The sequence below is a fragment of the Nanorana parkeri genome, unplaced genomic scaffold (genome assembly GCF_000935625.1).
Source record: "Nanorana parkeri isolate BGI_ZX_2015 unplaced genomic scaffold, ASM93562v1 scaffold1392, whole genome shotgun sequence".
Lineage (NCBI taxonomy): Eukaryota > Metazoa > Chordata > Amphibia > Anura > Dicroglossidae > Nanorana > Nanorana parkeri.
In genome coordinates this window covers 203,192-215,701 of record NW_017307660.1, presented here as the reverse complement: position 1 = coordinate 215,701, position 12,510 = coordinate 203,192, and the positions used below count along the sequence as shown (strand labels likewise).

The following is a 12,510-nucleotide window of genomic DNA, read 5'->3' as shown; positions in this document are numbered from 1 at the left end:
CCACCACGAAGATCCTCGTAAATCCCTCAGAAGGGGGAAGTTCATCTATAAAATCCATTGAAATCATGCTCCAAGGTTGTTCAGAGACAGGAAGAAATTTCAGCAGACCCCAGGCTTTGGAATTACTTCCCTTATTCCGGATGCAGATGACACAAGAATTTACGTAATTTTTACAGTCAGACCCCAGATTTGGCCAACAAAAGTAACGCTGGATCAAGTTCAAAGTGTTGTGGTTCCCGAAGTGCCCGACCAAAGAAGAGTCGTGACAGAGTCCCAAAACAATAGTGCGGAGGGGCTGGGGCACGAAGATCTTTCCATTATGGAACAATAGTCCAACCTTTTCTTGCACAGGTATATCTTGTGGTAGGGAGTCTCTAGAAGATGCCTGCTGAATCTGAGAAACAAGATCAAGCAAATAGCGCCACTCTTTCCAAGGCTAGTTTAATTGCTAGTTTAATTGCTCCCGATCACAAACATCATAATTTCCTTCCGCAGGACTTAATTTTCTGGAGAAAAAGGCTACGGGGTGCAACAAAAAACTAGGCCCCTGACATTGGGATAAAATGGCTCCTACCACGTTTTTGGAAGCATCGATTTTCAAGAGGAATGGCAGGGTGCTTCAAAATTGGGGCAGATGTGAAAAGTTTTATAGGTTTGTCAAAGACTGATCGTGCCTCTAAAGTCCACTGAAACCCCCCTTGCTTCCTAGTAAGTTGGGTAATAGGGCTGATAGTATCAGAGAATCTCTTAATAAATTTCCTGTAGAAATTGGCGAACGGGGGTGGCTACTCTGAAATTGCAGATACCGTCTGTGGGTCCATGGCTATGCCTTCAGTGGATATAAGGCCCAGGAACTGGATAGATTGTTGATCAAACTCACATTTTTCGGCTTTAGCATAGAGTCCGTGCTGCCGGAGTCTGGCCAGAACTTGAGAAGCCGAGAAGATGAGAAGATGACAAACAAATCTAGAAAGTCCTGAAACATGTCATTGACTAAGTGCTGAAAGGTAGCAGGGGCATTGCAGAGTCTGAAGGGCATGACCAGGTACTCAAAATGGCCAAATCGAGTTCTGAGGCAGCCGTGTGATTAACCAACCCGAAGTAAAGTGAGCCGAACGCTGTTCAGCTATTCATTTTCGGCTTGTACAGCCGTACATCGGCTTGCTGCGGCTGGGTTTGGGTCGACCGAACTTACTCAGCATGTTTGGCCGACCCGAAGTGCAAAAGGAGTTTGACTCAGCCGATCCAACATCTGGATCAGCTGAGCCGAACCTCCGGCAGGCTACTCGCTGCTGTTCGGCCTATTCTCATAGGGGCCGAAAAGCAGTGAGTGAATAGTTGAATGCCACCGAGCGGCATTCGGCTCAGCTATTCTGCTCGGTACCTCTGTGGTACCGAGAAGAATAGAAAAAGTAGGAAAAAAAGGAGAAAATGATTGGGCGGAGCTAGCATTGACAGCTAGCTCCCCCATAGCTTGTCGGAGCCGGCGGTGATATCAAAGCCTGCTCCGACATGCTCTCATGGCAGTTCAGCATCCCCTGGTCACTAGGTAACCAGGAGATGCTGAGCTGTCATTACACACCGAGAACCCGGCGGAGCCACTGTGATATCATGGCAGCAACTAAGGGTTAAGGTCTGGTAGGAATTTTAAGGAGGAACCCCAGCCCCAAAAATGGGAGGAAAAAACGTGGGGTCTTCCCTGAAATTCCCAACCAGACCCTTGATCCGAGCACAGGCCTGACAGGGCAGGAAAGGGGGGACGAGCGAGCGCCCCCCCTCCTTGCGATACCAGGCCACATGCCCTTGACACTGGGAGGGTGCTTTTCCAGGGTCGCCCCTGGAAAAGCACCTTGTCCCCGTGCCTATAGAGACAAGGGCCTCTTCCCCACAAGCCCTGGGGCGTTGGTTGTGGGGGTGCGGGCTGGGGGCTTATTCAGATCAGGATACCCCTTTAACAAAGGGGCACCCAGATGCAGCCCCCCCCTTGTTAATGAGTAAGGGGTACTTCACAAAAGGGTTCAATGTTTTAAAAAAGAGGCCACACTTTTGAAAAAATCCTTTATTTGAAAAAAATTGTGGTCAGGTGCAAGGCTTTAGCCAATCAGGGCTCACAAGGCACAGTGCCTTGTGCAGGGCACTTGCCAGGTGAACTGTCCTCTATCTAAATTGCTACTCACATCCTCATAGAATATTTATAGGTTGGTCTCACAAGAACAGCCTTTTCAAATTCATGGTTTTTACGTATGATACAATTTTTGCAAATAAATCCTTTAAATATAGTCCCTTACCATTCCCTCAAACACTTTACATACTATTGATGTTAAGCTGACTGGTCTGTAGTCTCCCGGTAAATATCTTGAACCTTTATTGATTTCCTGGTTGATATTGGATATATGCAATTGGAAGCATTATATCCGAAGGAAATCAATGAGAAAAGTGACCTAACTGTATTTCTGTTAGTTATTGTTGAATGAAGTCCATTGCAGATCCTTTATCAAGCATTTCATTTAATATTTTACACTGTATATGTTATCCACTTATTATATATGCATTAGGTAATTAGGTTTCCCACAAGGAATCCTAATTATGTTTTTATATTTTTATCCCTTGAAGACCAGACAGGTGGGCCTGTGCCTGGACCACTAATGACCAGAAGATGTTTCTGGAAGATACTTCCTGAAAGATCATTTTTAATAAATGGAAGGCCTCAAAGATGCAAAGGCCTCAAAGATGACCAAATAATGACCCAGCCCCCCCCCCCCTTCCCCTGAATATAATCCTTTTATGAACTTGTAGGCCCTTCTCAAACAGATCAATATACTTAATATGCCTAATAATTCCACACATTAATATTTGCCTAATAATTATGCATATTAGTAGTTGCCTAATAATGTTTTACACTTGTATTTTTTCCCAAAGAAAGACAAAACTCACTTTTTCTTTTGTTAAACTTTTAGGTTTAATGTAAAATAAAAATAATAACCAAGTTGCCACATTTGAAAAGCAGACTTGGCATTTTAGCTGCAAGGTCCACTTTTACTGTCTCTGAAACATCAAATAGACATAAATTAATATTTTCAGTATCTTAGTTTGGGTACACATATGTTTTGGGTACACATTTAGGTAAGGTTAAAATGGATAAAAAAATGGCCAAACTCTGAATATGTTTTGTAAACTCATATGGTTTACAAAACACAACAAAGTATACAGTATACAATTCAGAGTTTGGCCATTTTTTAATCCATGTCAAAACCTTAACCTAAATGCAAAAGAGAAATCTTATAGTATAATTACAATAGAACAATACAAACTAATAGAAAATGAATGGTTTGACAGAAGTTTATTATGGTTAAAGATGGTTCAATTACCAGTATTTACTGCAACGTTAGTGATAAAGTAGATACTATTTTCTACTAGATTTACAAATAACCATATGCCCAGAAATTACATGAATTTTAAAACTGCATGAAATTATTAATTTTTTTGCTCTGGGTGCATTAAAGGTGCATTGCAATCAAAATGGAAAATAAACCTTAGGATGCTTACAGGGAGAATAGCATACCTGCACCGTAGTTCAGATTTCAGCCAGATATTGCTGTAGTACACCAGTACTACCCAGTCCACCCCATTCCGTTTTGTCTGAAAATGGTAATCCTGAGAACACACAAGCTGGTGATGCTGGAAAACCCTCTTTGCTGCCTTTCACACACACTGAAAACCTGCTATAAAAATGCTAATCATAAAATGTTTGTCAATGCCACAAGTTTCTAACCAGCATTTGAATTTTGAATGTAACTTGTGAGTTAGGAAGCAGAAAGAGGGTATTACACAGTACAGACTATAGGATATAATTATTTACAGACCCTCAGTGTGTGCGCATCATCTGCAGGAGAGATGATCATATATTAAGATATTCTAGAACAAACACCAGAACAATTTTTTTGATGTTGTCAATAGATGAAGAATCCAGGTTTTCTTCATTATCTTCAAATGTGTGCCAAACAGCTGGAAATGGTGATGGAATAAGGTGCAGGACTGAAACACCTGTAACAAAATAACTGAAGTTAATACACGTGCCAGAACTAGTAAGCAAATGTGTAACACTGCGGTTGCCTTGATCAAGCTGTGTCCCCCAATGGGTTTTGAAAAAATAGAAATATTTGGGTGTGATTATTTAAAATCCATCTAAAAGTAACATATACAGTAGGCTTTAGTAAAATTACAATGCTGGCAAGATGGTTGGATGAGTACAGCACAGTTTCAAGCTGATTGCAATATCATCTTCCCGTAGCCTTCTGAATGTTGCTAATGATCTTTGCATCAAAAAAAGAGAAAAAGGTGGGGGTTTTTGAGCACCGAATGACAACTCCAAAAGACAGTAGACCGTAAAAATTGTTAATTTTAATGTTGATAATATTTAAAAAAAGGGCTATATATAGCATAAAACAATCAGCTGGTGACGAGGGAGCATAGAACCGGCTTTCTGGCCAATTTAGGAAGCCGGGGGGAGTAAGGACTCACCGCCTGGCTTCCTGATTGGCCACCTTCCCGACCAATCAGGAAGTTGGGCGGCGAGTCATTACAAGGAGGCATTGAGTCGGCTTCCTGGCCAATCAGGAACCCGGGCAGCATGTAATGGCTCGCTGCCCGGCTTCCTGATGCTGGAAGTTTCGGGATAAGTATCGGGAGCAATTGGGGCGAGTACAAGTACTTGCCCAAATACTCTAGTTTTGGTGCATCCCTACTAATTAGGTTAATTGGCAACAGGTCAGTAACATAATTGGGTATAAAAAAAGTGTCTCAGAAGTAAAGTGTCTCAGAAGTAAAGATCGGCAGAGGTTCACCAATCTCTGAAAAGCTGCGTCTACAAATTGTCAAACAATTTCAGAATAATGTTTCTCAACGTAAAATTGGTAAGACTTTAAAAATATCATCATCTACAGTACATAATATCAACTCTGTGCAAGGGACAAGGCCGAAACACAATATTGGATGCCTGTGATCTTTGGGCCCTCAGATGGCACTGTATTAAAAACAAGCATGATTCTGTGATGGACATCACTGCATGGGCTCAGGAAACCCAGTTCGCAGCAGGGGCGGACTGACAACACATGGGGCCCCCGGGCAATATGATATTATGGGGCCCCCCTCGTGCTCCACCCATATACAAGCCCCTCCCATCCACAAGCCTCACCCGGATGAATATTCATGTGTTATAGAAATGATTTCTCCCATTATTTAGCAGGCCTATTCCCTAAAAGGTGAATTGCAGGGGAATTGGTAGGATAATTTAAAAATCTAGACCAATATCAGCAATTTGGAAAGTGAGCACAGCAGACTTCAGACCAGCACCAATGTATGGCAGACCTCAGACCAGAACCAATACATGGCAGATCTCAGACCAGAACCAATGCACGGCAGACTGGGCAGTTAGAATGACACATACACAATAACATCTCTGGGATTGGCCATCACGCTTAGCCTGTCCCTGTCAGACTGTGGTCCAGCGGGTAGGTGCAGCAGACCACCCCACAGGAGACTAGGCCCCTGATGTGGAGGGTCTCAGGCCCCTCATTCTCCCTGTAAACATCCTAAGGTTTATTTTCCATTATGATTGAGACTGGTCTAACCAGGGGCAGATGTGGAGGGTCTCACCAGTGGCAGATATGGGGGGACTCACCAGTGGCAGATGTGGAGGATCTCACCAGGGGCAGATGCGGAGGGTCTCACTAGTGGCAGATGTGGAGGGTCTCAGCAGGGCAGGTGAGATGGGTCTCAGCAGGGGCAGGTGCGGAGGGTCTCACCAGTGGCAGATATTGAGGGTGCAGGGGCAGATGTGGAGGGTCTCCCCAGGGGCAGATGTGGAGGGTTTCACCAGGGGCAGATGCTCAGGGTCTCACCAGTGGCAGATACGGAGGGTCTCACCAGTGGCAGATGTGGAGGGTCTCAGCAGGGTAGGTGAGAAGGGTCTCAGCAGGGGCAGGTGTGGAGGGTCTCAGCAGGGCAGGTGCGGTGGGTCTCAACAGGGCAGATGCAGAGGAGCAGAGCAGATGCAGAGGAGCGCAGCAGGGAAGATGCGGAGGAGTGCAGCAGGGACAGATGTGGAGGATCACAGCAGGGGGCCAGCACTGTAAACAGATGCCACTGTGGTTCCCTGGAAGGCTGCCGCGAGGTCCCCAGCAAGCGTGGCTCCTAACGGCAGCCAAATCTATTTACAAATGCAATGTGCCATGTCTCCTCCAATAATGGGGGGGAGGCTGAGACTGGATCTCACTTTGGACCCTGGGCAAGCATTTTCCTGGGCCCTAAAAGGCTAAAAACTCACAGTAAAGTGCAGTGTGTATAAGTATATCACAAAAACTGCGGCTAGGTTCAGATATGGGCGATCCTGGGATTGTGCACAATTGCACACAGTGATTGCTGTGCGGCCCCATTGATAAAAAAGCAGCGCGTCGTGTGTCACGAAAAAAGGTACATGTGCCTTTTTTTAGCGATTGCCGCATGGATGAATGCGATCGCGCTGCACGATTGCCATTACCCACGATTGCCGACAGCAATTGCACACTAAACTTCCCCCTTCATTCTGGGGTGGGAGGGGGCGTTGCGGGGCATTGAAGTCAATGGCACCGCAGCCACGTTCCCCACCTGCAGTGCGATCGGAAGCGTGGCAAAACATTGCATACGTTCCAATCCACTGCGAATGCAAAAAATAGAGCATGCAGTATTTTTTTTTTTGCGTTCACACTGAACAGGAACGCAGGCAATGTTTTGCCACGTGTCTAATCGCAGTGCGGGCGGGGGTGTGGCTGCGGTGCCATCGACTTCAATGCACCACCACACATCCTCCTGTCCGAGAACGAAGGGGAAAGTTTTGTGAGCGATTGCGGTGCGTTCCAGCAGGTACCGCTCTGGAACGCACCGCAGTTGATGTGAATGGGCCCTAAAAGGTGTTTAAAATAGAAGTAAATATTAAAAATATATATTATTATTATTTACACACCCAGAAAAATGTTATCATAATATTTAATTTTACTAAACCAATTTATTTTATTTCCTACCACCAGGACGCCATGCTTGGGAGAGGAGAGGCTGGACGGTGACGGTTTGGGGGCCCGCTGGCCAGAGCGGACCAGCCATGTAAAGTATTACACAAATGTCTTCACTGTGGTTAAGTATCCAGTATTTACAATATGTTGCTCACGTTTGAGAAAGTTAGGTGTCGCATACTGCAAGGGTGGATGCACAAACACAAATAGTTTGATACACAAACACCAATAAGGTTCGATATTTGGAGGTCTGATCCACATCCAGGATACCTCCCAGTTGGTAGACACATAGAGTGCCCCTATTGATTGATAGTTGTTGACCTAGTGCGACAAAGCCTTCCCCCATCTCATAACCTCCTACCCACGCAAGATAGAGCGGGACTTAGACAGGTACCGACGTGATTCTTGGGAACCTGTGAGACACCTGATCGGAGTTAACTTGTCCCACTGACCCCACAGAGCCAAACACACTCCCCCAGAGTGAGGCAATAGTGAGTGGCACTCGTTACCACTCACGTTCCAGGTTGCCCCCTATGTAAGCTCCTTACTCTCTGGACCTCCACCTCGGAACACGGAATATCGCCCGAGTGGTTGGAAAAGGGAAGGGGAGTTTATTCGTTGTTTGTTGGTTAGTCTTGTCCACCTACCCCCGTCCACCCTCTTCCTTGGATACCACCGCACAGATACTACCCCATCGCTGCAAATAGACCAGTCAAATTAACAGCGAGAGAGAAACTTACCCCATCACTTTCACCCCGGTCACCACCACCCCCCAGTACCCACTCATTGAACGGACCCCTGCTGCATAACACCGCCGCTTTGCCCTCTGTCCCTGCACCCTCAATAGGACCGATATGTCATCCCTCACTGACCTAAGAGTAATGACACTGAACGCCAGGGGCCTCAATATGCCTGAGAAAAGGTCACTCATAATAGAGGATGTTAAGAAAGCCAGGGCGTCAGTGGCCTTTACCCAAGAGGCCCACTTCCGCACAGGGACCATACCTAAATTCTCTAACCCTCATTACCCTAAGGTGTACCATGCGACCTCATCATCTAGTAAATCTAAAGGTGTTTCGATTTTGTTTCATAGATCACTGACTTTCGATCTGTCAGACTCCATATCGGATGGCGAGGGTAGGACAACCTGAAAGGACAACTCAACACTATTCCGGTAACGTTGGCAACGGCATACTTCCCAAACGCACAACATACAACGTTTCTGACCAACTTTTTAACACTCCTATCTGACTTCACAGAAGGTATGTTGATTCTATGGGGTTACCATATAGGACTCTTAAATTCATGAAAAAGAAACTGGCATCCCTGAACCTCTGTGATGCATGGAGAACCCTGCATCCGGAAGGACGGGATTACACCTACTTTTCACCCCTACACGCGAAATACACTCGTATCGATTACATCTTCATATCCCAATCAGACTTACCTAGACTTCAGACCTCGACAATTGGACTGATGACTACCTCGGACCACGCTCCAGTAGTGATGACACTATCCTTGGGCCCTGCTACGCGGAGGCAAACTTTGTGGAGACTCAATCCATCTCTGCTCACAGATGCGTCCGTTTTGTCGAAACTAACGCACAATCTGAAAGAGTACTTTGCTCTCAATGCAGTGACAGACACGGAACCCACATATGTATGGGAAGCCCATAAATGCTTCATGAGAGGGAAATTTATGCAATATGCAGCACACAACAGAAAACAGCAGCAGAAGACGGTAGCGGATCTTCTGCTGTGCATAGCTGGATTGAAACAGTCTCACAAACAATCCCTGGCACACCAAACACTAGTGGACTTAAAGGAGAACTTTTCACTCACCTCACAGTTCTAGCCGACCTGTGACAATGAGACTGTCACAGGTCGGCTCAGTAGATCGGGAGGTGAGCGAACACATACCGGGTTCGCTCACCTCTCGATCCTGTCACGGCTCTCTGCCGTGACAGGGGAAGGGGCTGGATTCCCCTCTCCCCGCTCCGATCTGCCAGCGCTGACTGGCGGAACGGACGGGGGAGGGGGTGGGTACAGCTGGCTCTGCCTCTAGATAGGCAGAGCCAGCTGTCACTCACGAAGCTGGGCGGATCCCGTCGTCTAAGTCCGGATCCGCTCCGGCGTCTCAGTATACCGCGAGCTGTAGCTCGCGGTATACTGAGCTTAGGGTAACGGGAGGACGCTAGTTTGTGCCCTCCCGTTACCCTAAGGAGAACTATGGGGAAAAACACTGACCCTATAGTTTTCCTTTAACTAACGCACGGAAAGACCTTAAAGAGAAATCCGCAGAGCATACACCCTACGCACGGGCCTGTGCTATGAAGGGGAAACAAGTGTGGTAAGCTACTAGCTAGGGCAGTCAAAGCGCAACTACGCACCTTTAATGTCCTGCAAATTCGGAGGAATGATGGATCATTGACCAGCTCTCCTCCTGACATTGCGGAACGATTTAGGGAATATTATCACAGACTATATAATCAAAACACGGGACACACCCAACAGAACAGCCGGATAAGTGAAAAGATCCAAGCCTTTCTAACTGAGTCCGATATGCCCAAATTAGCAAGGGACGCGGTGCAGGCTCTGGAACTCCCAATCTCGGAGGAGGAGCTCAGACGTACGATAGCCCAAACCAAACCAGGTAAAAGCCCGGGTGCAGACGGTATAACTACCTTTCAAGACCTACTCTCACCCCACTTTTTACGGACGTATAACTCCGTGGACCACACCCATACCCTCCCTAGTCAAACACTCGAAGCCCAGATTTCATTCATACCTAAAGACGGTAAGGAACCCCACTTATGCGATAACTATAGGCCAATATCCCTCTTGAACGTAGATGTCAAGCTGTTCACCAAGATCCTATCAAATTGCCTTCTCCTGCATATACCCAAACTGGTCGGAATTCAACAGGCAGGGTTCGTCTTGGGCCGTGAGGCTAAAAACAACACAACTACGGCCATTGATGTTATACACTGGACCCGTTCCAGGGATATTCCGACCATTTTGCTATCCACCGACGCGGAGAAGGCATTTGATAGGGTCTCCTGGGACTTCATGTTTGCTGTACTCAAACACATAGGTCTCCAGGCCCAGATGTTAGCCTGGATCCAAGTAATCTATTCCAGACCGACGGCGAGGGTGAAGACGACAGGCTGCTTGTCCCAAAGTTTCCCAGTCCCAAATGGCACCCGCCAGGGCTGCCCCCTTTCCCCTACACTTTTCATTTTGACACTGGAACCATTCATCAGGATGGTTCTCAAAACCTCTCAGATAAAAGGGGTTCGATAGGAAAAGTGGAACACAAGGTCGCAGCTTTTGCTGATGACCTACTATTTTTTCTAACTGACCCGACCATTTCCTTGCCCACACTGATGAGGCTGTTCGAGACTTATGGCATCCTGTCCAACCTGAAAATCAACCTCAACAAATCTGCCGTACTCAGTGTCTCCGCCCCCCACCTATGTCACAGACCCCCTAAAGCACAGCCTCCCATTACAGTGGAACAACACCTCAATCAAATACTTAGGGATACATCTCCCAACCGACCTTCTGACTCTATTTTCGCTCAACTTCCAACCGTTACTGACCAAACTTAAATATGACCTTCAGAAGTGGCGTGCGCTTACCTTTACCTGGTTTGGTCGAGTGGCTATCCGCAAAATGAATATAGTACCGAGGCTTCTATATCTATTTCAAACGATCCCCATAAACCTACCGAGATCATTTTTCCAGAGCCTGCGAACAGCTTTCTCTCAATTTGTCTGGAAGGACAAGAGACCACGCTTGTCCTGGGACTTATTACAGCGCCCCAAGCCAGGGTGGCTTGGCAGTGCCGAACCCCTACCACTATTACCAGGCATCTCACCTCACTAGGTTCATTCAGTGGCACACTCAACGGACACAAAAACCCTGGGTGGATATCGAACAGACCTGGTACTCGCGTCCACTTTCCTCCATGGTATGGCTCTCAAACCCAGACCGACCCATACACAGCCCACCAAATCCATTGACCTCGGCGACCCTGAGGGAATTCTCGATCCTCCGGAAAAAAAAGACCATTACCACCAGCGATAGCCCCTTAACATATACTATATAACCCGGACTTCCATCCCTGGGAAGATCCAGAATTCCAACAGTTTTGGTCATCAGACGAACCACTCACGGCTGCACAGTTCTTCCGGGACCAGCAGTTTCTAGAGAAAAATGATCTTCCACACCTGTCACGGAAGGGACATATCCCATGGTGGATATACCTCCAGGTACGGGACTTCCTCACTAACAGAAATAGGAGGTTCAACTTCCCTAGAGACTTGACGCCTCTGGAAGAAATGTGCGCGGGTCAGGGCCCCCGAGATCACTTGATTTCACAAGATATACCCGGACCTTCCAGACACGTGCTGGAGATGCCAGACAGGTGAGGGCTCTCTCCTACATGTATTTTGGACATGCCCAGAACTGAACACTTACTGGTCCGAAATTCACGAAATCACATCCCAGGTCACAGGACAGGCAATTCACTTCACACCGACGACATTCCTACTGACTGACCCTAATAACGACCCGGGACCTTGCAAATCCCTAAGACAACATATGATCAATGCTGCTCGCACAATCATCCCGAGACATTGGAAGGAGGTGAGGACGCCCTCGATGTCTGAATGGATCCGACAGATCGACCATGTTCGGGAGATGTCTCTCCTTGCCCCCAGCGAAGCACATGGTAAAGGACAACGTTTTTGCTACATGGTCATGTGGCTGTATTCTCGCACAATCATCCCGAGACATTGGAAGGAGGTGAGGCCACCCTCGTTGTCTGAATGGATCCGACAGATCGACCATGTTCGGGAGATGTCTCTCCTTGCCCCCAGCGAAGCACATGGTAAAGGACAACGTTTTTGCTACATGGTCATGTGGCTGTATAGCTGTGCATACACTTGTGGTATAACAGTTGGAGACCGTGGAGGACCGGGTGGGAGGTTTATAAAAGAATCTCAAACTTTCAACATGGGACGTTTAAAATGAATTGACCTCTGGGTAAGGGGGGATATTGGAAATATGTGTCATGTACTCAGAAAATGAATAATCCTATTGAGATAACCAAGTCTGTATAATGCAAATGTGTTTATGTTTAAAAGCCAGCTATCCTCCTTCCCTCCCAGCCTTACCCCTATCCTATACCCCCTCCCTGATCCGGAACCTTGCGCTGTGGAAATGTGACTTTTACAATACTTTGTCATACATATCTGTGTACAAAACAATAAAACATGTTGGAAATAAAAAAAAAAAACAGTAATGTTTCTGTGTTGGCTGATGATACTAAAATTGGGAGGGTAATAGACATGGACATAGATACTATAACACTGCAGGAGGACCTGGATAACATAGGGGAGTGGGCAACTACATGGCAGATGAGGTTTAATGTTGACAAATGTAAAGTAATGCATTTTGGG

At 46.6% G+C, this 12,510-nt stretch overlaps 1 protein-coding gene across 1 annotated transcript in view; it reads right to left on the bottom strand.

Annotated features, from left to right (window-relative positions):
* Positions 1-3,898: 3,898 nt before the first annotated feature.
* QPCT (glutaminyl-peptide cyclotransferase) overlaps positions 3,899-12,510 on the bottom strand; it is a 205,846-nt gene continuing 197,234 nt past the window's right edge. The window contains exon 7 of the mRNA XM_018569769.1: positions 3,899-4,044. Within this exon, the coding sequence (XP_018425271.1) occupies positions 3,899-4,044 (146 nt within the window). The remainder of the gene's footprint in view (positions 4,045-12,510) is intronic.